General features: G+C 44.1%; 3 protein-coding genes across 3 annotated transcripts in view; 1 reads left to right on the top strand and 2 right to left on the bottom strand.

The window, feature by feature from the left end:
* Positions 1-25,102, bottom strand: part of LOC109412976 (octopamine receptor Oamb-like) — an 841,374-nt gene that overhangs the window by 24,598 nt on the left and 791,674 nt on the right. The window lies entirely within an intron of this gene.
* On the top strand, positions 1,998-23,331 carry LOC109412981 (uncharacterized). The gene is made up of 4 exons (XM_062852467.1): positions 1,998-2,154; positions 9,492-9,951; positions 20,784-21,160; positions 22,234-23,331. The coding sequence occupies exons 1-4, from the start codon at positions 2,143-2,145 to the stop codon at positions 22,783-22,785; spliced, it is 1,401 nt and encodes a 466-aa protein (XP_062708451.1). The 5' UTR covers positions 1,998-2,142; the 3' UTR covers positions 22,786-23,331.
* LOC109428531 (cuticle protein 18.7-like) lies at positions 20,184-21,548 on the bottom strand. The gene is made up of 2 exons (XM_029855728.2): positions 21,394-21,548; positions 20,184-21,253 (listed from the first exon to the last, which is right to left on the bottom strand). Exons 1-2 carry the CDS (start codon positions 21,403-21,405, stop codon positions 20,708-20,710), a joined length of 558 nt encoding a protein of 185 aa, XP_029711588.2. The 5' UTR covers positions 21,406-21,548; the 3' UTR covers positions 20,184-20,707.

The raw sequence follows: 25,102 nt of genomic DNA, 5'->3' as shown, positions 1-25,102 counted from the left end.
TGTATGAGGGAATCAATGAAGGGATTTTATAGGAAAATCTCAGAGAGATCTTCCTGAATAATTTCCGGACGAACTTTCCTAGTAGAATTCCAGAAGGTACCACAGTGAGAATTTGTAGAGGAGGAGTGACATTGCTGGAAGAATCGCAGCAGGAGTTGCTTGAGGAATCCTAGCCACAATTCCCGGAGGAAGGCCAATATAAGCGCCTGAAGGAATTCCATGAGAAATTTCTGGAAAAATCTCTGAATGAAATCTCTGAAAGAATTCGTGGAAGAATCACCAGAGGAACTTCTAAAAGGATCCCAGGAAGATTGCTTGAATAATTCCTCCAGAAATTCCTGTAGAAAATTCTAATAGAATGTTTTAGAGGAATCCCTAGAAGAATTCCGAGAAGAATCATAGTAAGAATTTCCAAAGAAATCCTAGCAGAATTTGCTGGATCAATCTCTGCAGAAATTTCTAGTAAGTCCAACCCCATCATGACTGCCTGGAGTATTCTAAGGGAAGCTTATTAAAGCAATATCGGGAGGAATACATAAAGGAAGCCTAGAGAAATCACTGTATGAATAGATAGAGGTATTTCTGGAGGAATCTATGTTTAAGTCTATTGATTGTTGTTACCAATATCCAAAACGTACAACAGTTATATAAGTAATTCCGGGTGTGCTTAAGTTTTGTTCAAATGTGCCATTAATAAATATTAGAATTATTGTGTGAAGTTTTAAATTTTAGGTGACTGTCAAGGAAAAATTCTAGGGGGTGCCGAATATGTTCTAGGGGGTGCCAGGCACCCCTGGAACCCCCCCTAGCTACGCCAATGGTCTCCGCAATTACACGCTCCAACACGCGCGCGCGCTCGCGATCCACGATCGCTCGCATTGATCGTATGTCGTTAAAAATTCGACTCCAGCGCAGTAATGATCGCCTCTCGCATACAGCCTCCCCGACCCGAACGCTCAACGCCGCGTAAATCGGACTGCTATGATCCGCCAAAAACAAACAGCGAACCCGCCGCCGCTCGCCACCTGTCGAAAACCAGCCGCCGCCCTATGATCGGAAAACGCCCGACCCGCTCGTTCGCCGTAGCAAGTCAGGTTCATGGCTTGCTTCGATCGTTTCTTTGCGGTGAGGAATTTCGCTTTCAACCGGAGGTTTGGGATGCAAAAAACCGTCCATAAAATTACCTCCTATATCCAATGTGTAACTGTGAGGAATGTTCTGCTCTTGAGCTGCTTGGCGTCCAGTCTCCGCCCCCCACCAGCCTTCGTGATTCGTAGCGGAAAATAATAATTGTTGTATTGAAATCGATAAACCAGACATTTTTAGTTGCCCCACACTTGTGCCCCCATGCATGGGTCTCGCTCTGTCGCATTTTCCCGCTTCTGTAGGGGGCTCCCGCGCAAGTTCTTCGACTTCGAGTCGATAACTTGTCGAACAATTTGGTTGAGCGAGCCGTTCGTCGCCCGCCGCCCCACCGGGCGAGGCGGCCTGTGCGGCGTCGCTTCGCGGTGATCAGCTGGTTGCGACGAAAAGCGACGCTGCGACGTGTGCCGCGCGTCCGTCCGTCCAAGCGAGCGTTCTTTCTTTTCCGAGGGCGATTTTGTTTTGGAGCGTTGGGGGCGGCTCAGGGGGAGGGCCGGGGACGGCTCGTATGTGCTCGGCCGCCCCTTGGATTGTTTCTGTTTTTGCTCTGCAAATAAGTTTTAATACCTGCGCGCATATAGATTAAACTGGAGATTGGACGGATGGATGAATATAGATGGAGAGGCGGCGCGCCGCCTCCAGCAGCCAGCCGTTGCGTCCAAGTCCAAGCGGACGGAACCTTTCGAAGTCCGCATGTATATGGGTATGGGTGTTACAGTTTTCCATCCGAGTAGTCCGATTAGTTAGTTGATCTCTCGGGTTGGAGGCGGAGGCGGCGGTGCGGTCTTCGGGCGGTTCATTCTTGAGCTAAAGCGGCGCGGCGGCGGCGGCATCGGCGGCGGAAAGAGATGCCCGCTAGTATAAAACCATGTCCCTTGGCATTGTTTCGGCACAGTTTGCAAACAGTCCTAGGTACGGAACAACCGTTCGAGGAGGTTTCAAAGCGCACTCAATAGCGATAGCAAGTGTTTTCGAAGCAACAAGAAGATTTCAACAAAAATGAAAGTTTTCGTAAGTAGTTCGAGTTTCCGTTCTCGGGTGGCTGGTGAAGAACGAAGAGGGTGTTGAAGTGAAGATGGGAAGGAAGTGTACAGGGAACTGATAAGTGAAAGATTGAACCACGCGACCGTTGGAGACCAGTGTAGATGTGAAGATCGCAGCTTGCTGTGATCAGTTTCATTGGAGTGGACGAGCCTTTATAAGCTTCAATGTTTAGAAATGGATTTTGTTAACTACTCAAATCATCGATGGTTGACGCAAAATCTGAACATTAGTACATAAAATTAGATTTGAAGTGTTCTTGTCAAGATACAAGATTTGTGATCGTTGAAAAAATGTTGTTCAAAAAAAAAAGAAGTTATCCGATAAAGTGGTTCCATGAAAAATGTGTATCATCAGGAACAGTGGTTTAGATTTCATATGCAGCAAACGTTTCACTATGTGACAGATATTCGATAACATCAACGCCTGACTTTCCGGACTTAAAATGCTAGTACACAGGGGCCAAATACAAATCAATGCTTACCCATCTGGTTTAAATCGATCGAATTTCATTAGTGTCAAACAGATGTTTACACTTTGGTTTACATTTTTGTTCATTACTTGTCAAATATTTGACCCTGTGCTTTCGGAACCTACAGTTACAAAGCATTGCAGTCAAACCATTTACACCAATTGAACGTTTTAAGGCCCAAACGCAATGATAGCGGAACGGCAATGGATGCGGAACCGGTTCGGGTAGAATGAACCATAACACGCTTGTTGGCTCGATGGTGATGATGATATTCATTTTCGGCTGCTCAATGTTGAAGATTTTGTTCATTTTACCCGTACCGGTTCCGTTCCCGTTGCCGGTTCGCTATCATTGCGTTCGGGTCTTTAGGGTTCAAACGGTTTGGTGTGTAATTTTGCCGCTGCTTTTGGCGCTTTCAATATACGCAATTTTCTACATGTTTAAAATCATGATCCCGACCATCAAGCAAAGATCATATATTTAGCGAAGTTGTAGAGAAAGCTAATGACTATCAAACTGTGGAAGTGTGCTTTGCAATTTTAAAATGTGATGTCTTCGGCAAAGTTAAGCAAAGAATTTTTAAATTGTATAAAATATGGCTCTCCATTCCACCGCTACGTGACGCTAGTATGTATTTTAAATGTAGCATTTTGACATATTCGATCTCACTAGCCTGATTTCCTAGAATGATTGGGCGTTCAGCGAAGTTGATGAGAAATTTTATGACTCTTTAAGGACAAGGTATTTGGAGTACATTGCACAAAATTTCTAGAGCACCGTTTTTTTGAACCGTTGAACGGATTTGGATTAAAATACATCACGCTGTTGACAACCACTGAACAATTAGCGTGATGCATTTTCATCCAAATCCGTTCAACGGTTCTAAAAAACAGTGCTCCAGAAATTTTGAGCTATGTACTCCGAATACCTTGATGGTGTAAAGTTTTGTGCGTAACTAAGCCACAACGTCAGGCTAGTGTTCATTTTGCATACCCGATTTCTTTCAAAGTGTTTCTATTGTAGTTCATCTCACATGGGGTTCCTCCAGGGATCTCTCTAAGAGCTTTGTCTACAGTACCTGCTTGATTTTTTTTTTACTGATGATCCAAAAGTTCAAAAAGAGATGCCTTTTAAAGATCCTCCAAGAGTTACGCTTGGAGTTTTTCCAGAGATAGATTCAACAATTCCTCTAAGGGTTTCTTTAGAAAACTCTGCAAGAACTTCCAGAAGTACTCCTAGTACTGCTTCAGGTAGTCCCCCAACAACTTCTTCTGGAAGGCCTCCGTGGATTCCTACAGGAAAAGCTCCAATGTTTTTTTCGGCAATTGCCTCAAGGATTATTTCATGAATTTCCAATGGTTCTATCCGAAAATTTTCCAGGGACTCCTTCAATATTATATTGGACATTTTTGCAACATTTCTTTCATAAATTCCACTATATTTAGTTTCGGGTAGTCTCCTTCAGAAATGCCACCAAGAGTTTGCTCAAAAAATGTTCCAAGAGATCCTTGTAAATTCCATGAAGGGTTTCGTCAGGAATTCCTTTAGACGTTTCTCCCAGAATTCCACAAGAATTCCTCCAAGGTTTCCTCTGGATTTTTGTTGGAATTTCTCCAAAACCCTTTCAAGGATTCGTTTAGAAATTTATCCCAAAAAACCCAAAAATCCCGAGAAGCATTCAACAGAAATTTCCCCCAAAACTCGGAGATTTATCCATAGATTCCTTCAGGAATTCCTCCGAGGAATCCTTAAGAAAACTACTTTGAATGCCTACCGGTTCAAATATTCTATCATAAGATCCACTCCACAGTTATCTTCATGGATATTTTGGCCTTAAATTTAAGGGTTTTGGAGTACTCAGAAAGTCCTTTAATATACTGAATGATGATCATTTGTTGATGTAAACCTTCTGACATGTTTTCTGAGTTTATCGTGAAAGGCCACTGTTTACTTCTGAAGATCATAGAGCGTTTAGTCAAGCGGTAGGTTATTACTATCCTATTACTTTAGACTTTTTTTTTTATGATTGCTTCCCAAATTGCTCTCAAAATTCTTGCAAGGAATTCTTCTGGAATTCATGCAAACATTATTTAAGGAATTTCTGCTGGGATTCCTCCAGGGATTGTTCCGGATAGTCACCAGAACTTTTTTTCAGGAATTCCTCCGTGGTTCTCTGCATTATTTTCATTTGAAATCCTACCTGAGACTTTTCCAGACATTTGGATTGGAATTCCTCCAATGATTTTCCTAGGAATTGCTCCAGGGATTTATCCACGAATTTGTCTAGGAATGCCTCTTAGTTTTTTTTCAGTGATTGGAATAGGAATTCCTTTAGAAATTAGTCAAGACATATATCCGGGGAGTCCTGTAGAGGTTTCCACAGAAACTGCTCGCGAGATTCTTGTTGGGTTTTGTCTCGAAACTCCTCGGATTCCAGAAATTTAATCAAGGATTTCTCCAGATATGATATTTTGAAAAGTTTTACTAGCAATTCTCTCACAGAGATTTCTTCAAACCTTTTTGCATGAATTCTTCTATGAATGTCCAGGGATTTCCTTAGGAAGCATGCTTACTGTTGGGATAAGCGTGCTTTTCCGTAACTGACGTAACCTCTTTTAGTATTAAGTGCCGGGGATGTTTCCGGCATTTGGAACGCCTTGGAAAAAAATAGGAGGAAGGCAACGAAAACAGAGTTAGATTTGGCAGAATGAACTTCAACATACTTGTCGATCAGATGCTCTTTGCTAACCTAGGCTGCGGTTCTGTTTCTGCTATCATCTACTGTCTTCTGTAGACCTGTATACGAACACTGATGCAAATCATCTAGTTCATAGTATAGGCCCAGTTGAGTTTGCCGGGAACAGATGTTTTTTGCTTACTATTTTCCACCAGTAGCTTTAGTAGTGTTTGTGTAATGCAGCGTGTACGTACATGCAACACCATTAAAAGCAGAAACGACTATGGGCTAATCAACTATTTTTTTTACAGGGTTGCCTCTTCTTTTCTTCTCTAAACGCGGGTACTACAGTGCGAGAAATAGGTATAAAGACAGAGCCGTTTTCCATATAAAATAATCATGTTTAGGGATCAATTTTTTTTTCTAGCGATTCGATTGTTATGGAATTTTGGCTGCAACCTTAAAAAAAACTAGAATTTTGGTTAGAAATATAAATCATCATCCATGAAAACGTTTATATCGACTTTTCAGATTCAAATAAGTATAAAGACACATTTTTATATGGAAATAGTGTCTTTATACTTATTTGAATCTGAAAAGAAGATATAAACATTTTCATGATGATGATTTATATTTGTAGTCAAAAATAAAGTTATTTTAAGGTTGCAGCCAAAATTCCATAACAATCGAATCGCTAGAAAAAAGAGATTTTGATCCCTAAACATGATTATTTTGTATGGAAAACGGCTCTGTCTTTATACTTATTTCTCACACTGTACTGTTTACATAAAATGACATTCTGCATGAACATCCAGTGACCGAAAGTTCACTGGATGTTCACCTCGTCGGATGCAAGATGTGAATAGTGATTTTAATAAACACTCCTCGCAGTTACCATTCCACATCTTGCTGTTTGTTTGTGTGTGACGTCATCGTGGACGAGTCCATAACGCCTAACTGTCAGTGCAGAGCCGACCAGTGCATGGTTGGCCATGTCTTCTTGCAAATCGAATATTATATAGGGCACTGCATTATTTTGATTTTGTATAGGATTTTGACGTTTCCTTTTTTTGTTGTTTACAAAATTTCTGTAAGAGGGAATGAGAAAGAGATAATTTCATGCAGTGCCCTATAAGTCACAAACGATGTTGTACATATCTGATCGTGTTGCCACACGCTCGTCCAAACAGCCGAATCGCACCGAATGGGTTGGTTTTAGAAGCTATTGCACGGTCGACACGTACACAGAAGCAACATTCGCACACAGACAAACATACCATAGACTTAATACAAACTGACATTGAAAGCGTGGCGTCAGAAACACCAGTATTGGGCGAACTTACTGGGGGAACGACTGGCGTCACAAAAAATTCTCCAGTTTCATATTGATTGTTGAACATACCTTCTCGAATTGCTCATTGCTAAGCATCAAAAGCGATGAAAAGAAAGGCTTGGCTGAAGACGGTTAATAACAAGACTGACATCTTCCCTCTTGCTCCATATACTCCGAGAGCTTTAAGCCAAAGTTGCGACCATTCATTTGCAAAGATTTACATTCATTTGCTATTATCTCAGTTCAGAAGCATGCTATCGAAAAACAATGTATGGATGAATTTAACTTTGTAGTTTTATCTGAAAGTTTGCCGAATAACATTGGGGTCGCACACGCATTTTAAAGTCGTGAGCGAGCTGTGAAGGCAACTTTCCACGCGGTGAATGTAAATTTCATTCACGCTGTGGAAAGTTACCTTCACAGCTCGCTCACGACTTTGGTATACGTTTGCGACCCCAATGTTATTCGGCAAACTTTCAGATAAAACTACAAGGTTAAATTCATCCATACATTGTTTTTCGATAGCATGCTTCTGAACTGAGATAATAGCAAATGAATGTAAATCTTTGCAAATGAATGGTCGCAACCTTGCTTTAAGCACACTAGCGCCGCGAACGATTCCAGGGAACAACATTATGAATAAGTGTGCGTGAGATGCTACAGCTTCCGTGTACGTACTTACATGTACACGCACATAATCATGTTTTAATGTTCCTGTGAATCGTTGAGGGCGTTTCAACCATGTCGCCTGCGACAGGGTGGAAGCTGTCTGCCTTGTTATTAGCCGTCTTCGCTGAAATGCAACGGCTCAATGGCGAAAAGAAATAGCCAACAATGCTGATCAGCGTCGAGTTTGTTCGCACATAGTCTACTTGAATCAAAATGTGAGAATCCCATGGAGAATCCTGTTTATCGATATCGCAGACAACCTTGTTGTGGACTTACCAGATAGGTAGGCATGTTGTTTCACATGAAGAGGCACGTTGGCCAGATGAATATCACGGATTTGATGTTCCACAATGCGTTCTAAGCATTTCAGAAGAAAAGAGGTCACACTGATAGGTCTGGAGCTCTTTGCTTCCATATACGACACACGACCCACTTTCGGAATAAACTTTACAGTAATATCCCGCCAAGATTTGGGAACATACCCTGTAGCGCAACTCTTTTTTTCAAAACATGTTAGAAATAATCAAATCTTTTCTGAAGCAAAATAGGATAATAGTGTAGCGGACCTGGTGTGATGGTTAGAACACTTGACTATCACACCGAGGACCTGGGATCGAATCCCACTCCCGACAAACTCGCAAAATGTGAGTTCTTCCTTCGGAAGGGAAGTAAAGCGTGGGTCCCGAGATGAACTAGCCTAGGGCTAAAAATCTCGTTAATACAGATAGAAAAAATAGGATAAATCACATCTGCTCTAGGAGATTTAAAGGGAGCTCTCAATCGATACTCAGTACTCTATCAAATTTAAGCCTCCCAAGTGAATATCTGAGCTACCCCAGATGATATGGTGAGCATTAGTATCACTGCCAACAATAAACGGAAGGCCTTTTGAAGTCCAGTATACAATGACTTATTTGAAAGCATCTGTAGGGGACGGTTCATCATGCGGTAAGTACACCGAACAATATACGTATTTCCCGTTGAGATTTCCAACAGAAACATCAATTGTGATAGCACGAGATGTACGTGGTTAGTTCAGAGATAAGTGTAGTAACGATTGCGTTGTTGACAAGCATACAGGCTCGAGGCATGACACGTGAGTTTTCCGTTTCATTTTTACTGAGAGTAGCAAACACCGTGCTCACAAGAAAATTTCCCTTACGAAAGTAAGGTTCTTGGACTAAGACCACTTGGGCTGCAAAGATTAATCGTTGCTCTTCCCATGTTCGCATAGTCGATGTTGCTGTTGTTTTATGCTGAAGAATGATCTGAGCTAACCTAACCGGAGCTACCATTCAAACTAGACTAGATTAAACTCCTTACACTCACAACGCAACCAAGAACAACAGCAATAAAACCAGATCGGTATTATAAAAAGACACTACACTACACCGTCTTCAGCCAGAGGCTGCACAGACTGAACATTACATACACCAGACAACGGACAACACACATAACACCCAGTGGCCCAATGGAGAATTTTCCGTTAGACGAAAAGTTTTCCCCGACTGGAGCAGGAATCGAACCCGCACTCCGAGGCTTACGAAACGCCTAGACGACTGACGCCGCTAACCGCACGGCCACGAAGCCAAAGGCGATGGTATACAGAATACACTGTGTAAATCGCAAATTGCGAAACCATATTGGTTCAAATTTAAACTAATTAACAACATCTTCATAATCCCGCCCATATTTAGCCTCAAGTTTGAGACTAAAGAAGGGCAGCTGATTGTCTCGGAGAAGCACAAGGTCCACTGCACCATTGCTCCGCTTAGCGCAGTAAAGACAACATACTGTGGAGAGTGCCCTGGTATTCCACAGGCTCCATTGGCGGCTAGGTTTTTATTAGGCCCCCTAGCCATTCATCCACGGTAAGCATATAGTCATATTACACCATGAATTATGGGTGCCGCTATCGACACTACACAGCTATCTAGGCTGATCGAGAAAAGAAGTTAACATTGATGATCAATTTCATACCGGCTCAAACAGCCGGAAAATAGTGATGAAATAAAGTTATTTTCGACACCAATTTAGTGCTAAATCCACAATACATACTTCACAATCTACATGCTCTTTTTCGTCTTCGCTAAAACAGTCTTATCCTTTTATTCCGCAAAACTCTAATCAATCTTCCCCATCCATCCCCAAAACAGATCGTAGGATCCGTTCTGCTGCTGGCTTCCGCCGCGTCTGCCTCCTACTGGCACTACGTCCCGGCCGATACCCCCGAGGTCGCCGCCGCCAAGGCCGAACACTTCGCCGCCCACCAGAAGGCCCGCGGCCTAGTTGGTGCCGGCCCGATCGACACCCCCGAAGTCCAGCACGCCAAGGCCCAGCACTTTGCCGCCCATGCCGCTGCCCGCGCCGGACACCCAGTGGCCCCGGTTGCCGTTCCCGCTTGGCACGCCGCCCCAGCCTGGCATGGAGCCGGCGCTTGGCACGGACCTCAGCACATCCCAGTCATCCACAACGGAGTCCCGGTCGATACCCCCGAAGTGCAGCACGCCAGAGCTGCCCATTTGGCTGCCCTGCACGGCAGCGGCGCCGGTGCTCACTGGGCTCCAGCTCACTACGAGGATGACGGTTCCTACAAGCCCGAATACGACAACTACCACTAAATCCAGGTCCCGACCCGGTCGCAAAAACTGCCAAACCTCTGTTGAAAGTTAGCTAGGTCTTAGGTTTTATAATTGAACGAAGAAAAAGTCAAATACTCAAGAAGTCATCCCCTCCCCCCGCTCTCTAACTCCCTCGTGAATCTTTTGTATAAAAACAAATCTATGTTTCAAAGACGACACCTTCGGAAGCCACACGTAGATCGTGCAGCAAGAGTATTAGTCACACAAAAACACCGCCGAGCCGAAGCGAATCGGATCCAATCGAGTCACAATCAGCAAGTATTTTTTTTAAGAAGCGAACAAAACCCCCTATTGAGTGCGTATCTGTCCAAGTAGGCGAAGAGTTTTCCCGCATCACCGTTTGCCAATCGTGATCCAAGGCAGCGGTACAGGCGCATCAACCAAGGGCTCCACACTCTCTGGTCATAGTTAGCAGATTTCGTAACATCTGGATGCCCGTTTACAGGATTTGAACACCGATTCTGGGTGCGCCATGGTGCGGGACTAGCTTCCCCAATCAGAAGATGATGATAAAGAAGATGAAGAAGTTGAAGAAGATCCAATTGAAATCCAATGCCAATTCAATAATGTGTAGTAGGTAGACGATGAGGTAAACCAACGAACGGAAACTCTCACTCGAATTTGTAATTTTTACCTTGTATTATAGCTGAGATATGTTTATATACATGCAATTCACTTTGATAAAAAAGTTGAAAAAAAAGCTAATGTTTTGTACAATGCGATTTGAATTTTGAAGTGATGACAACTAGCTGATCCATTCAGTTTGATATAGCAGTCTATTCTATACTACTGCTTCTGCTTTGTATGACTAGGGTCTTTGGTTCAATTCTTTCCCTGTCCTGTTCTTGCTAACTTTTGACTGTATCAATCTATTTTAATTCTATTTTCCACATCTCATATATGTTGTATGTTGTATGTTCATAGCTATAGCCAGAATAAGAACCGGTTGACCTTCCACATTATCACAGTCCGGACGCCATCACATCATTCCGCCTAGCAAACGGCAATACACACATCAAAGCAAACCTGTGCCGCTCCGCCATAAATATGGAATCGCTTCATCTAGTATTGCAACACCCCAATTGAATATTGCAGCACCGCCGGAAAAGTATTGCATCACCTGAAAATTGCAACATTCAAGACACTATATCTTGAAATGTATAGCTTCTGTCAAGTTGCGGTCTTCGGAAGTATTGCTCAGATGACTTGTAGTATTGAGTAGATTAAATGTTTGGTACGTGATTCCACCGCTGCCACGTGCTTTGTGCTAATAAAATAAGTGAATTTTCAAATGTTTTACGTCATGATTATCTCATGATCCAGGCCACCTAGAAAGTTCATGGCTTCAGCAAAGTTGATCAGAGAACTCATGGCTCTCTAATTATGGAATGTTAAGTACGCAATTCTACCGCAACGTGGCGCTCTTAGAGCACTTTTGTTTACTAGTGTTTTCGTGTGTTCGTGTTCATACATCAAGGGAATTTTTGTAAGAATTTTCATTTGAAAGTGCCTGACAACAGATTTATTGGAGGTTTTGTTTTTAGTTTATTGTTTTACCAACTTTCAGGATAAGACGGGCTTGGTGGTCTAGTGGCTACCGCTTCTGATTAGTATGCAGAAGGTCATGGGTTCAATCCCTGGCCCGTCCCCTTCATTCTACTTTGTAACTTTCTATCCACTTTTTTTTTCTCTCTATCTTCTCTACATATACAACTCATGTATATTCATATGTTGATAGCCATCGCTAGAACCAGAAACGAATTGCAAAAATTCGTTTCCCTTCCTTCCAGCTTCCACAACACAGTGTATATAACGCCTACAAGTTATGCAACCAAAGCGAACTGTGCCGCTTGTACTTCATAGTAATCACCACACAATCTATCACCTTACGAACATCCCCAATCCATGGATCGCATCACCGGCCCAACGGTGACTCCTAGATCTCCCATCCATTCCATCTAACAAATACTCCAGTCCGTGCTGGTTGTGGGGATACAGAGGTGATCTCGGTCTTTAGTAGCAACAACCAGCACACTCTAACATTCCTTTCCCTTCCCAACTGACTATAAGGACGTGGCCGGCGCCGTTATTGATCCAAAATGCATGAGCTGCTAAAATTTCACTTTGAGAATAAGTGGAGTGTCTCAGCCCTTATTCACTTGGATCTCAGAGCAATTGGTACCAGCTTAGATCAATCACGGAGGAGCCACCATTGATATGTATAGTCTGATTTGATCGTGATCGTTATTGTTTTACCAACTTTCCGGATTGCTACCAAACACAGAGGTAATGAATTTTTACCATGTTTTGTTCCTCCGGGAATCTCTCCAAGAGTTCCTCTGGGAATTTCTCCAGGAGTTCATCCGTGAATTTCTCCAGGAGTTCTTCCACAAATCCCTCCAAGAGTTCCTCCGGGAATTCCTCCAAGAGTTCTTCCAGGAATCCCTCCAGGAGTTCCTCCGGGAATTTCTCCAGGAGCTCCTCCGGGAATTTCTCCAGGAGTTCCTCTGGGAATTTCTCTAGGATTTCATCCGGGCATTTCTCCAGGAGTTCCTCCACAAATTCCTGCAGGTGTTCCTCCGGGAATTCCTCCAAGAGTTCCTCCAGGAATCCCTCCAGGAGTTCCTCCGGCAATTTCTCCAGGAGCTCCTCCGGGAATTTCTCCAGGAGTTCCTTCGGGAATTGCTCCAGAAGTTCCTCTGGGAATTTCTCCAGGAGCTCCTCCGGGAATTTCTGCAGGAGTTCCTCCGGGAATTTCTGCAGGAGTTCCTCCGGAAATTTCTCCAGGAGTTCCTCCGGGAATTTCTGCAGGAGTTCCTCCGGGAATTTCTCCAGGAGTTCCTCCGGGAATTTCTCCAGGAGTTCCTCCGGAAATTCCTGCAGGTTTTCCTCCGGGAATTCCTCCAAGAGTTCCTCCGGGAATCCCTCCAGGAGCTCCTCCGAGAATTTCTCCTGGAGCTCATCCGGATATCGCTCCAGGAGTTCCTCCGGGAATTTCTTCGGGAGTTCCTCTGGGAATTTCTCCAGAAGTTCATCCATGAATTTCTCCAGGAGTTCTTCCACAAATTCCTTCAAGAGTTCCTTCGGGAATTCCTCCACGAGTTCCTCGAGAAATCCCTCCAGGAGTTCCTCCGGATATTTCTCCAGGAGCTCTTCCGGGAATTTCTGCAGGAGTTCTTCCGGGAATTTTTCCAGGAGTTCCTCCGGGAATTTCTCCAGGATTTTCTCTGGGAATTTCTCCAGGAGTTCATCCGGGCATTTCTCCAGGAGTTCCTCCACAAATTCCTGCAGGTGTTCCTCCGGGAATTCCTCCAAGAGTTCCTCCGGGAATCCCTCCAGGAGCTTCTCCGGGAATTTCTCCAGGAGCTCATCCGGGAATCTCTCCAGGAGTTCCTCCGGAAATTCCTGCAGGAGTTCCTCCGGGAATTTCTCCAGGAGTTCCTCCGGGAATTTCTTCAGGAGTTCCTGCGGAATTTCCTGCAGGTTTTCCTCCGGGAATTCCTCCAAGAGTTCCTCTGGGAAACCCTCCAGGAGCTCCTTCGGGAATTTCTCCTGGAGCTCATCCGGATATCTCTCCAGGAGTTCCTCCGGGAATCTCTGCAAGAGTTCCTCTGGGAATTTCTCCAGGAGTTCATCCGTGAATTTCTCCAGGAGTTCTTCCACAAATTCCTCCAAGAGTTCCTCCGGGAATTCCTCCAAGAGTTCTTTCAGGAATCCCTCCAGGAGTTCCTCCGGGAATTTCTCCAGGAGCTCCTCCGGGAATTTCTCCAGGAGTTCCTCTGAGAATTTCTCTAGGAGTTTATCCGGGCATTTCTCCAGGAGTTCCTCCACAAATTCCTGCAGGTGTTCCTCCGGGAATTCCTCCAAGAGTTCCTCCAGGAATCCCTCCAGGAGTTCCTCCGGCAATTTCTCCAGGAGCTCCTCCGGGAATTTCTCCAGGAGTTCCTTCAAGAATTGCTCCAGAAGTTCTCCGGGAATTTCTCCAGGAGTTCCTCCGGGAATTTCTCCAGGAGCTCCTCCGGGAATTTCTGCAGGAGTTCCTTCGGGAATTCCTCCAAGAGTTCCTCCAGGAATCCCTCCAGGAGCTCCTCTGGGAATTTCTCCTGGAGCTCATCCGGGAATCTCTCCAGGAGTTCCTCCGGGAATTTCTCCAGAAGTTCCTCTGGGAATTTCTCCAGGAGTTCCTCCGGGAATTTCTCCAGAAGTTCCTCCGGGAATTTCTCCAGGAGTTCCTCCGGAAATTCCTGCAGGAGTTCCTCCAGGAATTTCTCCAGGAGTTCCTCCGGGAACTTCTCCAGGAGTTCTTCCGGGAATTCCTCCAGGAGTTTCTCCGGGAATTTCTCCAGGAGCTCCTCCGAAAATTTCTCCAGGAGTTTCTCCAGGAATTCCTCCAGGAGTTCCTCCGGGAATTTGTCCAGGAGTTCCTCCGGGAATTCTTCCAGTTGTTCCTTCGGGGATTCCTCCAAAAGTTTCTTCGGCAATTCTTCCAATAGTTCACGGAGTTCCTCTGAAAATTCTTCTTGGAGTTCCTCCGGGAATTCCTCCATATGTTCCTCCGAAAATTCCTCCAGATGTTCCTCTGGGAATTCCTCCAAGAGTTCCTTCGGTTATTCTTCCAGGAGTTCCTCGGAGTTCCTCCGGGAATTCCTCGAAGAGTTCCCTCCAGGAGCTCCAGCAGAAATTCCTCCAGATGTTTCTCCATGAATTCCTTCAGGAGTTCCGTCGGGAATTCCTCCAGAATTTTCTTCCGGGAGTTACTGTAGGAGTTCCTTCGGGATATTTTCTAGCAGTTCTTCGGGAATTTTTCCAGGAGTTCCTCCGGGAATTCCTGTAGGAGATTCTCCAGGAAATGTTGCAGGAGTTCCTTCAAGAGGTCTTCCAAGAACTTCTCTAGGGAATTTTGTAGTAGTTCTTTAGGAAAATCTTCTCACAAGTTCCTCCGGAAGTTCTTCCAGAAGTTCCTCCGGAAATTCTTCAAGTAGTTCCTACGGTATTTTTTCCAGGATATGCTCTGTGGCTTCTTCCAGCAGTTCTTCCGGGAATTCGTCCAGGAGTTCCTCAGGGAATCCCTCCAGGAGTTCCTCCAGGATTTCTTTAATGTGCTCCTTCGGAAATTCTTTTATGAGTTCCTCCGGGAATTCCTTCAGATGTTCCTCCGAGAATTCCTCCAGACGTTCCTCCGGGAATTCCTCCAGGAGTTTCTCAGGGAATTTCTCCAGGAGTTTCTCCGGGAATTTCTCCAGGAGTTTCTCCGGGAATTCCTCCATATGTTCCTCTGAGAATTCCTCCAGGAGTTCCTCCGGGAATTCTTCCAGATGTTCCATCGGAGATTCCTCCAAAAGTTTCTTCGGCAATTCTTCCAGTAGTTCCTCGGAGTTCCTCTGAGTATTCTTCCAGGAGTTCTTTCGGGAATTCCTCCATGAGCTCCTCCGGGAATTTGTCCAGATGTTCCTCCGAGAATTTCTCCAGATGTTCCTCCGGGAATTCCTCCATGAGTTCCTTCGGTAATTCTTCCAGGAGTTCCTCAGAGTTCCTCCGGGAATTCCTCCAGGAGTTCCCTCCAGGAGTTCCCTCCAGGAGTTCCCTCCAGGAGCTCCTGCAGGAATTCCTCCTGATGTTTCTCCGTGAATTCCTCCAGGAATTCCGTCGGAAATTCCTCCAGAATTTTCTTCCCGGAGTTACTGTAGGAGTTCCTTCGGGATATTTTCTAGCAGTTCTTCGGGAATTTTTACTGGAGTTCCTCCGGGAATTTCTCTAGGAGATTGTCCTGGAAATAATGCACGAGTTCCTTCAAGAGGTCTTCCAAGAACTCCTCAAGAGAATTTTGTAGTAGTTATTTTGGAAAATCTTTCCAAAAGTTCCTCCTGAAGTTCTTCCAGAAGTTCCTCCGGAATTTCTTCCACAAGTTCCTCCGGAAATTTTTCAAGTAGTTCTTACGGTTTTTTTTCCAGGATATGCTCTGGGAATTCTTCCGCAAGTTCCTCCAGGAATTCGTCCAGGAGTTCCTCAGGGAATCCCTCCAGGAGTTCCTCTAGGATTTCTTTAATGTGCTCCTTCGGGAATTCTTTTATGAGTTCCTCCGGGAATTCCTTAAGATGTTCCTCCGAGAATTCCTCCAGATGTTCCTCAGGGAATTCCTCCAAGAGTTCCTTCGGTAATTCTTCCAGGAGTTCCTCGGAGTTTCTCTGAGAATTCTTCCAGGAGCTCCTCCGGAAATTTATCCAGGAGTTTCTCCGGGAATTCCTCCAGATGTACCTCCGGGAATTCCTCCAGGTGTTTCTCCGGGAATTTCTCCAGGAGTTCCTCCGGGAATTTCACCAGGAGTTCCTCCGGGAATTCCTCTAGATGTTCCTCCAGGAATTCATCCAAGAGTTCCTTCGGTAATTCTTCCAGGAGTTCCTCGGAGCTCCTCTGAGAATTCTTCCAGGAGTTCCTCTGGGAATTCTTCCAGGAGCTAATCCGGGAATTTCTCCAGGAGTTCCTCCGGGAATTCCTCCAAAAGTTCCTTCGGTAATTCTTCCAGGAGTTCCTCCTGTAGGGTCTAGCTCGAATCCAAAGTAAGATTTAATCCTGGATTCAATAAACCACGATCGGATGATGAACGGAAAATCTAATTCTTCAATTACTTGCGCTCTGACACAGCGTCTTTATATCAACACGTCTCAGTCAATTCTCTCTTCCAAGTCGGTCCCCGACTACTATGACCGTTTTCTTCTCGTTACCCCTAACAACGAGCACATGTCTCGGGACACCGAAGCAAATCATCTACTCATTATTTTAGAATAACATTATCAATTTCCTACACCTCCGGGAAATCCTCCAAATGTTCCTCCGGGAGTTCCTCGATGAGCTCCTGCAGGAATGCCTCCAGATGTTTCTCCGTGAATTCCTCCAGGAGTTCCGTCGGGAATTCTTCCAGAATTTTCTTCCGGGAGTTACTGTAGGAATTCCTTCGGGATATTTTCTAGCAGTTCTTACGGTAATTTTTCCAGGAAATCCTCCGGGAATTCCTCTAGGAGCTCCTAAGGGAGTACCTGCAGTAGGTCCTTCGGGAATTTTTCCAGGAGTTCTTCCGGGAATTCCTCTAGGATATTCTCCTGGAAATGTTACAGGAGTTCCTTCAAGAGGTCTTCCAAGAACTCCTCAAGGGAATTTTGTAGTAGTTCTTTTGGAATATCTTCCCAAAACTTCATCCGGAAGTTCTTCCAGAAGTTCCTCCGGAAATTCTTAAAGTAGCTCTTACGGTATTTTTTCCAGGATATGCTCTGGGAATTCTTCCACGAGTTCCTCCGGGAATTCGTCCAGGAAACCCTCTGGGAATCCCTCCAGTATTCCTTTAATGAGCTCCTTCTGGAATTCTTTTATGAGTTCCTCCGGGAATTCCTCCAGGAGTTTCTGCAGAAATTCTTACAGAATCTTCTTCGAGAATTACTGCAGTGGTTCTTCCTGGAATTCTTCTACAAGTTCCTCTTAGTATTACTTTGGGAGTTCCTCTGGAAATTTCTCCATGTTTTTCTCTGCGAATCACTCCATGAGTTCCTCCGGGAATACCTCGAGGAATACCTTCGGGAAGTTTTCCGGAAAAAATCGTGGACTTTCTTTCCTCTTGTGATTCCTCCACGAGTTCCCTCTGGGGATTCTTCCACGAGTTCCCTCTGGGGATTTCTTCAAGAGTTGCCCTTGAGGATTCCTCCAGCAGTTCTGTCTGGGGATTCCTCCATGATTTCCCTCTCAGGATTCCTCCAAAAGTTGCCTCTGGAGATCCCTCCAGGAGTTGCCTCTGGAGATTCGTCCAGCAGTTCCCTCTGGGGATTCCACCAGCATCTCACTCTGTAGATTCCTCCAAGAGATCCCTCTGAGGTTTCTCGGAGAAACTTATTCAAGAATTCCCGGAAGAATTCTCGGAACAATTTCCGGAGGAATTTCGGAAGAATTTGTAACGGTTCGTAGTACCCCCTCAGCAGGTTGGTGAAATTTTGTTGTGATCTAGTGTAGTTTCGTCTGTTTGTTTATTTAAAATTCAGGAAAGTGTTTGAGTTGTTTGTTTCCACTCTTTGTGTTTGCTGGTCACCCGAAAAGGACGCAGCCATATATAGCAGCTACCAAAACCCGTCAACATTAGCCACCAGATGACTCTGCCTTACCTGATGACCAGCCGGAGGAACTCCTAGAAGAATAACCGTAGGAACTGCTGGAAGAATTCCCGGAAGATATCCTTGAAGAAATCCCAGATGACTTCCTGGAAGAACTCTTAGAAGAATAATCGTAGGGGCTGCTGAAAGATTTTCCAGAGCAAATCCTTGAAGATTTCCCGGAGAAATTTCTGGAAGAACTCCTAGAGGACCATTTGGGAAGATTTTCAGGAAGACCTACACAAAAATTTTCTGAAGCAACTCCTGGAACAATTCTTGGAGAATCTCCTGGAGGAATTCCCAGAGGAACTCCTGGAAGAATTCCCAGTGATACCCTTGGAAGATTCTCCGAATGTCCTGGTATTCTCAGAAGAATTGCGGGAGGAACTCCTGGGAGAATACCCGGAGGAATACTGGAGGTAGTCCCAGAAGAACTCCTGGAGGAATTTTTGGAGAAACTCCTGGAGGAATTCTTGGAGGAACTTCTGAGGAATTCCCGGAGGCAATCCTGAAGGAATTCCAGGAGGCAATCCTGGATCAACTCCCGTAGGAACTCCTGGAGGAATTGCCAGAAGAACTCATAAAAAAAATCAGAAGGAGCTATTTGAAGAAATCCCGGATGGATTCCCAGAAGAAATTCTAGAAGAATTCCCGCAGGAACTCCTGGAAGAATAGTTGCACTATACTAAACCGGCGATGGTCAACCAAGATGTCAAAATATTTTGTTTATACCGCTACAGCAGTTGGCAACGACTGTGGTAGGGAATCGGGTAACTAAATATGGTAGCGACCGGTGTGGAAATGCGTAACTAATCGAAAATGACAACTCCATGGGCAATCATTTTACTCGTCTAGATAGTAGCCCCCGGTAAACTTGCTCTAACGATATCGCATCATCGTTACTACGTATGTGGTAACCCTAATCCCATCTAATGCATCTGACAGGAGCCAACATCTATCGTGTATCCACAATGAAATGCTTTGTGGATACACAAATGTTTACATACAAGATGTTAGATTCTTCAAATTGGCGGCCTCGCACTCTGTTGATCGTTACCAACACAGCAGGCCGATTAGTATCAACACCACAATGACAGATGGTGACTTGATATTGATCCGAACTAGTGATCTGATCTGATTGTTACTGTTTTGATATTTTGGTAGTTTAGTCAAAGAATTAACTTTTAAATGACTAATAATGTAAAACACTTACTATTTTGTACTTAAGATTTCCTCTCAGTGATATCCGCACGCAATCACAGTCATTTCAGCTCTGATCATGGTGTACAATATTCACGAAGTACATAGGCCAGTGACGCGTGTAAACAAACAGTTTCAAAGTTAACATGTGTTGTCTTTGCTTGCTCATGGTTGCTTGCATGATAGTACCAATGAAGTACAGGTACAGGTGGTACAGATAACCATTGCGTGCCACTAGTTGTCTCTTCTATTCAACCACTAATCAAATGCAACTCAAAGAGTGGACGTTATTATTTGAGTAGCATAAGATCAGCGGTAGAACAAAAGAGAAAACTAGTGGCGCTGAATGTTTATCCAACTATAACTTTCTCTCATGTTAATTATTTCAAGTTAAATCAAAAATTTCTCAAAGCTCATTATATACGTCATTAATGGTCAAAATCTCATTGCATTCAAATCATTTAATCCGGAGATAGCTCAAAGTAGGCTATCGAATAATTATAACTTTTTTTAGCATCTCTATTACTTTATGCAGAATAGCTCGATTTTTTCCAAATTTTGACCACTGATACACAACTAGTTGATCAGCTTACAGTGAAAATTTGAGAATATTGGATGCACTTTTTGAAAAGTTACAGCTACTTGAAATTATTTTGAGAAGTGACAATTTTGCCAGTCCTGATCATTTTGTCTATCCCCTGTAGATTGTCATGGAAACGAGCTCGTTTTCTGTAAGCACGTCACCAACACGCTTTGCTATTCCGAAGTTTTTTTTAGTTTGTAGTCTTATTGAATGATTATGATTTTAAATTACAAGAGTCTACAGGGAAATTTCGTTGAAGTCCCTTAACATTGTATAAACAAACATCAAAAGTATCTTTTGCTTTGCATTTGCTCATTTTATTCAGTTCTTTTCACAGTAGCATTTCAAAAAGAAGTACACGATCACGCACGCATTCATTTCTAGATGTGTTTCTATGACTACCAATTAATTAAGGCTAATTAATGTTTGATAGACTTGGATCTAAGATGTCTTTTGATCGATCTGTCGTTTCTTTAAGCGTTCGTTTGAAGCTACTCCCACAAAACAGTTCATTTGGTACAGCCTACTTCGATGGGTATTGTGGCTGTCACCGACTTCTTCGATGGTGTTTCGCCGGTGATTTTTGCGGGAGAATTCTTCCTGTGTGACAATTCTACGAGGCACTCAATAGTTGCGGTGTGAAGGTTGCGACGCGTGCACATGCTTTGGTGAAATGCGCTGTCTCTTCTTCTTTACAATATTCGCTAGGGCATAAGGCATGGACGGGGTGTGATGAGTATTTTACAAGTGGGCTTGTTCCTATGAGGTTTGGCATTCGTGAAACGGACTCTTATTTGGCGTTGGGCATGGCTTGCTTAGTACTGTTCAGCTTCGTACAAATGGGGCTTGTAGGAGCCATCATCTTCTTGTCCATAACCTTGCTCGCCCCAGGAGCCTTCTCCGTAGGAGTGAGCACCGGCGTTAGCCAGAGCGTTCAGGTGGAAAGCCTTGGCATGTTGGACTTCAGGGGTGTCGACAGGGACGCCCTTGACAATTTTTGGGATGTGGATGGGTCCGTGCCAGGCACCGCCTTCATGATGGTGATGGTGCTCGTCGTAGTGACCATCATCGAAGTGACCGTACCCTCCGACCTTGGCATGAGCGGCAGCATGGAAGGCTCTGGCGTGCTGAACTTCAGGGGTATCTACTGGGACGCCCTTGACAATCTTCGGGATGTGGATCGGTCCGTGCCACTTTTGGATATGAACGTCGTCGTGGTGATCCCAGTGACCAGATCCACCAAAACCGGCGGCAGCGTGGGCAGCAAAGTGAGCAGCCTTGGCAGCGGCTACTTCAGGAGTATCGTGAGGAATGTAGGAACCGGAGCATACCGAAGCTACCAGCAGAACTGATCCCAACACCTGTAACGGCCGAAGAAAAATCACAACAATCTATGAGTAAGTATTCACTTGAACTGTTCATTGAGCTTCACTAAAGAGACCATAGTATATCACTTCAGAATTCATTTGTATTCACTCTCCCCTCACTCGGAACTACTTACGAAGGCCTTCATTGTTGAACTCGGTGAACTTTGCAAAGCAATAGACAACACTTGGACAAAACTATTGAGTGCTTCTGTAAGCGCGAACCTCCAGGTTGATCTGAGCCGGACGAGGACTGTTCGCGGACTGTGCCTTTCCGAGTGTTTGGGAAGCAGTTTTATACAAATATTTAGTTAGTCATCCATGGTGGTCAGTCAGTTTACTTTCGAACATTTTGGCACACGAACCTAGGGCAGGCCTGCCGTTTTCCAGCTTAGCATCTTCACTCTAGGGCCGACGACTGTGTGGTGTGCGATGGTCTTCGTGCATCACTGATCCTCCTTTGCATGACTCTCGCTTTCCATTATTAATGAGCGGATGGGCAATGGGCAGTGCAATAAGGCACGTGTGGTCTCGCTAATTGATGAAGTTTGGAAGGATGAAGAATGGAAAAGTCTTTCCTTTTTGGATCAGAAGATGAAATCCAGTGGAAGAGATTTTTCTTCTGTTTGGACACTCCAACGTAGATTTTAATGCAGCTAAATCTTAGTATGGATAAATTTTATTTTGCTTATACAGTAGACGTTCGATAACTGCAACATTTTTACGTTTCACTTCGTAAATGATATAAGGATATCTTCATCTGCACCTTTTCGTCCCTATAAATGATATACACACCAAAATGTCGATGAAAAAAATCGTAAATTTATCGATAACACGACTCATTGAATTTTTAAAGCTTTGATGTCTTCGGCAAAGTTGCGTTTTGTTTACATACAACTTTGTAAAACATTGTATGGGACTAAAAATTTAACAAATGTAAGTTTTGTTTGAAAAATTCAGGCCGAACATTTCAAAAGGTCCTATCTGCATATGAGAGGCTGCTGGTGGCTTCGGTATGCTCCGGTTCCTACATTCCTCACGATACTCCTGAAGTAGCCGCTGCCAAGGCTGCTCACTTTGCTGCCCACGCTGCCGCCGGTTTTGGTGGAGCTGGTCACTGGGATCACCACGACGACGTTCATATCCAGAAGTGGCACGGACCGATCCATATCCCAAAGATTGTCAAGGGCGTCCCAGTAGATACCCCTGAAGTTCAGCACGCCAAAGCCTTCCACGCTGCCGCTCATGCCAAAGTCGGAGGATACGCTCACTTTGATGATGGTCACTACGACGAGCACCATCACCATCTTGAAGGCGGTGCCTGGCACGGAGCCATCCACATCCCAAAGATTGTCAAGGGAGTCCCTGTCGACACCCCTGAGGTCCAGCATGCCAAGGCTTTCCACCTGAACGCTCTGGCCAACGCCGGTGCTCACTCCTACGGAGAAGGCTCCTGGGGCGAGCAAGGTTATGGACAAGAAGATGATGGCTCCTACAAGCCCCATTTGTACGAAGCTGAACAGTACTAAGCAAGCCATGCCCAACGCCAAATAAGAGTCCGTTTCACGAATGCCAAACCTCATAGGAACAAGCCCACTTGTAAAATACTCATCACCCCCCGTCCATGCCTTATGCCCTAGCGAATATTGTAAAGAAGAAGAGACAGCGCATTTCACCAAAGCGTGTGCACGCGTCGCAACCTTCACACCGCAACTATTGAGTGCCTCGTAGAATTGTCACACAGGAAGAATTCTCCTATAAAAAAAATCAGCAGCGAAGTAGTGTCTACCTACATACCTCAGGTCTCGAAAACAACACCCATCGAAGTAGGCTGCACCGCATTCGCTGACTTGTGAGAGTAGCTTCAAACGAATGCTTAAAGAAACGTCAGATCCATCAAAAGACAACTTAGATCCAAGTCTGTCAAACATAAGCTATCATCTCGAAGAGATTCTAGAGTAAGAGTTGATAAGAGTCATGGAAACACAACTAGAATTGAATGCGTGCGCGGTCGTGTACTTGTTTTTGAAATGCTACTGTGAAAAGAACTGAATAAAATGAGCAAATGCAAAGCAAACGACACATATGTTTTTTATTTTTACTATGTTTAGAGACTTTAACTAAATTTCTTCGAAAGGTTCACTTATTCATGTATTTAGTTCAACATCAAAGTCGTGATAATACTGAGTCAAAAAATTGCCGCACAGTTTCTCCAACGTCGATCAAGCCAGGTCCGCCCACCGTGCACTGTGCGCATCACGCCTTCTTGTGCCAACACGACCTTGAGCGAATACCAATTTTGTGGGGTTGTTTTCCGACATTCGTGTAACATGCCCTGTCCTTCGCATCCGTTTAGCTTCAGTCACTTCTAGGATGTTGGGTTCACCGTAGAGTGCAGCATGCTCAAAGTTCATTCTTCGCCGCCAGACATCGTTCTCCTTCACGCCACCAAAGATCGTCCTTACCAATCCTTTCTTAGACGATTTTCTTCTCGAATTCCTCCAGGAGTGTCTTTCAGGGATTGCTTTAAAAGCTTCATCAAGGGTTTGTCCTACAGTTCATTCAGAAATTCCTCCAGAAAATTCTTCAATTATTCTTCCAGGAATTCCATCACAGATTGATTCAGGAAGTTCTTCAGTGATTCCTCCAGAAATTTCCTCCAGAAAATCAGGGAATGTATTCAGGAATTCTTCGATGGCTATTCGTAATTTTCTCCAGAAATTTATTCAGGGATTCCTTCAGGGACGAATGATTTTTCTAGGAATTCCTTAAAAGATTTATCCTGAAATTCTTTGAAGAATTTCTCTTGAAGTTCCTCGAAGAGTTCCTACTGGAATTTCTAGTAGGATATCTCCAAGAATTCCTTCAGGTATTCCTCAAGAAGCTATGTTTGGGATTCCTTGAAGAAATTCTTCCCCTTGAATTTCTTGATGGGTTTCTTCTGGAACTCCATGAGGGATTTCTCCAGGAACTTCGTCATGGATTTCTCCAGGAATTCCTTCAGAGATTTCGCTAGGTACATTTCCAGAGATTTTTCCATGAACTTTTTAAGGATTCCTACAGGAATTCCTTCAGGAATTTCTCCTAGATTTATTTGTGGCATTTTTCCAAGAATTCCTTGAGGAAATTCCATGTAAACTCATTAAATGGATTCCTCCAGAAATGTCTTTAGTGATGTCTCCAGTGATTCGTAGAAAAATCTTTTAAAAAATTCTTCTTTAATTCCTCCAGGAATTTCTTAATAGGTTTTGCAAGAAATCTTTGAGGATTCTCCATTGCTATTGCTAGAAATATTTCTCCAGAAACTCCTTTAGGAATTTCTTCAGGAACCCCTTTAGAGAATTTTTCAGGAGCTTCTGAAGAAACTCCTCCAGGAACACCTTCAGAGATTTCTCCGGTCACTTTTCCAAGGATTTCGCCAGGAACTCTTCAGGAATTTAAAATAGAATTCTTTGTGAGTTTTTTCCTGAAATTTCTTGAGTGATTTTTACATAACCTCCTTCAGGGCTTCCTTAAAGAAACCTATTCCAGGAACTCCTTGAGGAATTCTTTCTTGAGTTTTTTCCAGGAGTTCTTTCAGGGGTTCTTCATGAAGTTTGTCCAGCGATTCCACCCGAAAATTCTTTCGTGATTTTCCCAGGAGTTTCATCAGGAAGTATTCCAGGATTTCTGTCTGTGATTCCTTCGGGAGCTCCCTATATCAGGAAGTTTTTCCAGGGATTCCCTCAGAATCTTCTTCAGGGATTCTCCCAAGAGTTCGCATTTTTCAAGGATTCGTGCTGCAGTCCATTAAAGGATTCTTTCAGTTTCTACGGAATTTACTACGAGCTTTACTACGGGATTTCC

This window comes from Aedes albopictus, chromosome 1 (genome assembly GCF_035046485.1).
Source record: "Aedes albopictus strain Foshan chromosome 1, AalbF5, whole genome shotgun sequence".
NCBI classification, from domain to species: Eukaryota; Metazoa; Arthropoda; class Insecta; order Diptera; family Culicidae; genus Aedes; species Aedes albopictus.
The sequence above is the reverse complement of the archived record's forward strand: the minus strand, read 5'-3'. Positions and strand labels throughout refer to the sequence as shown.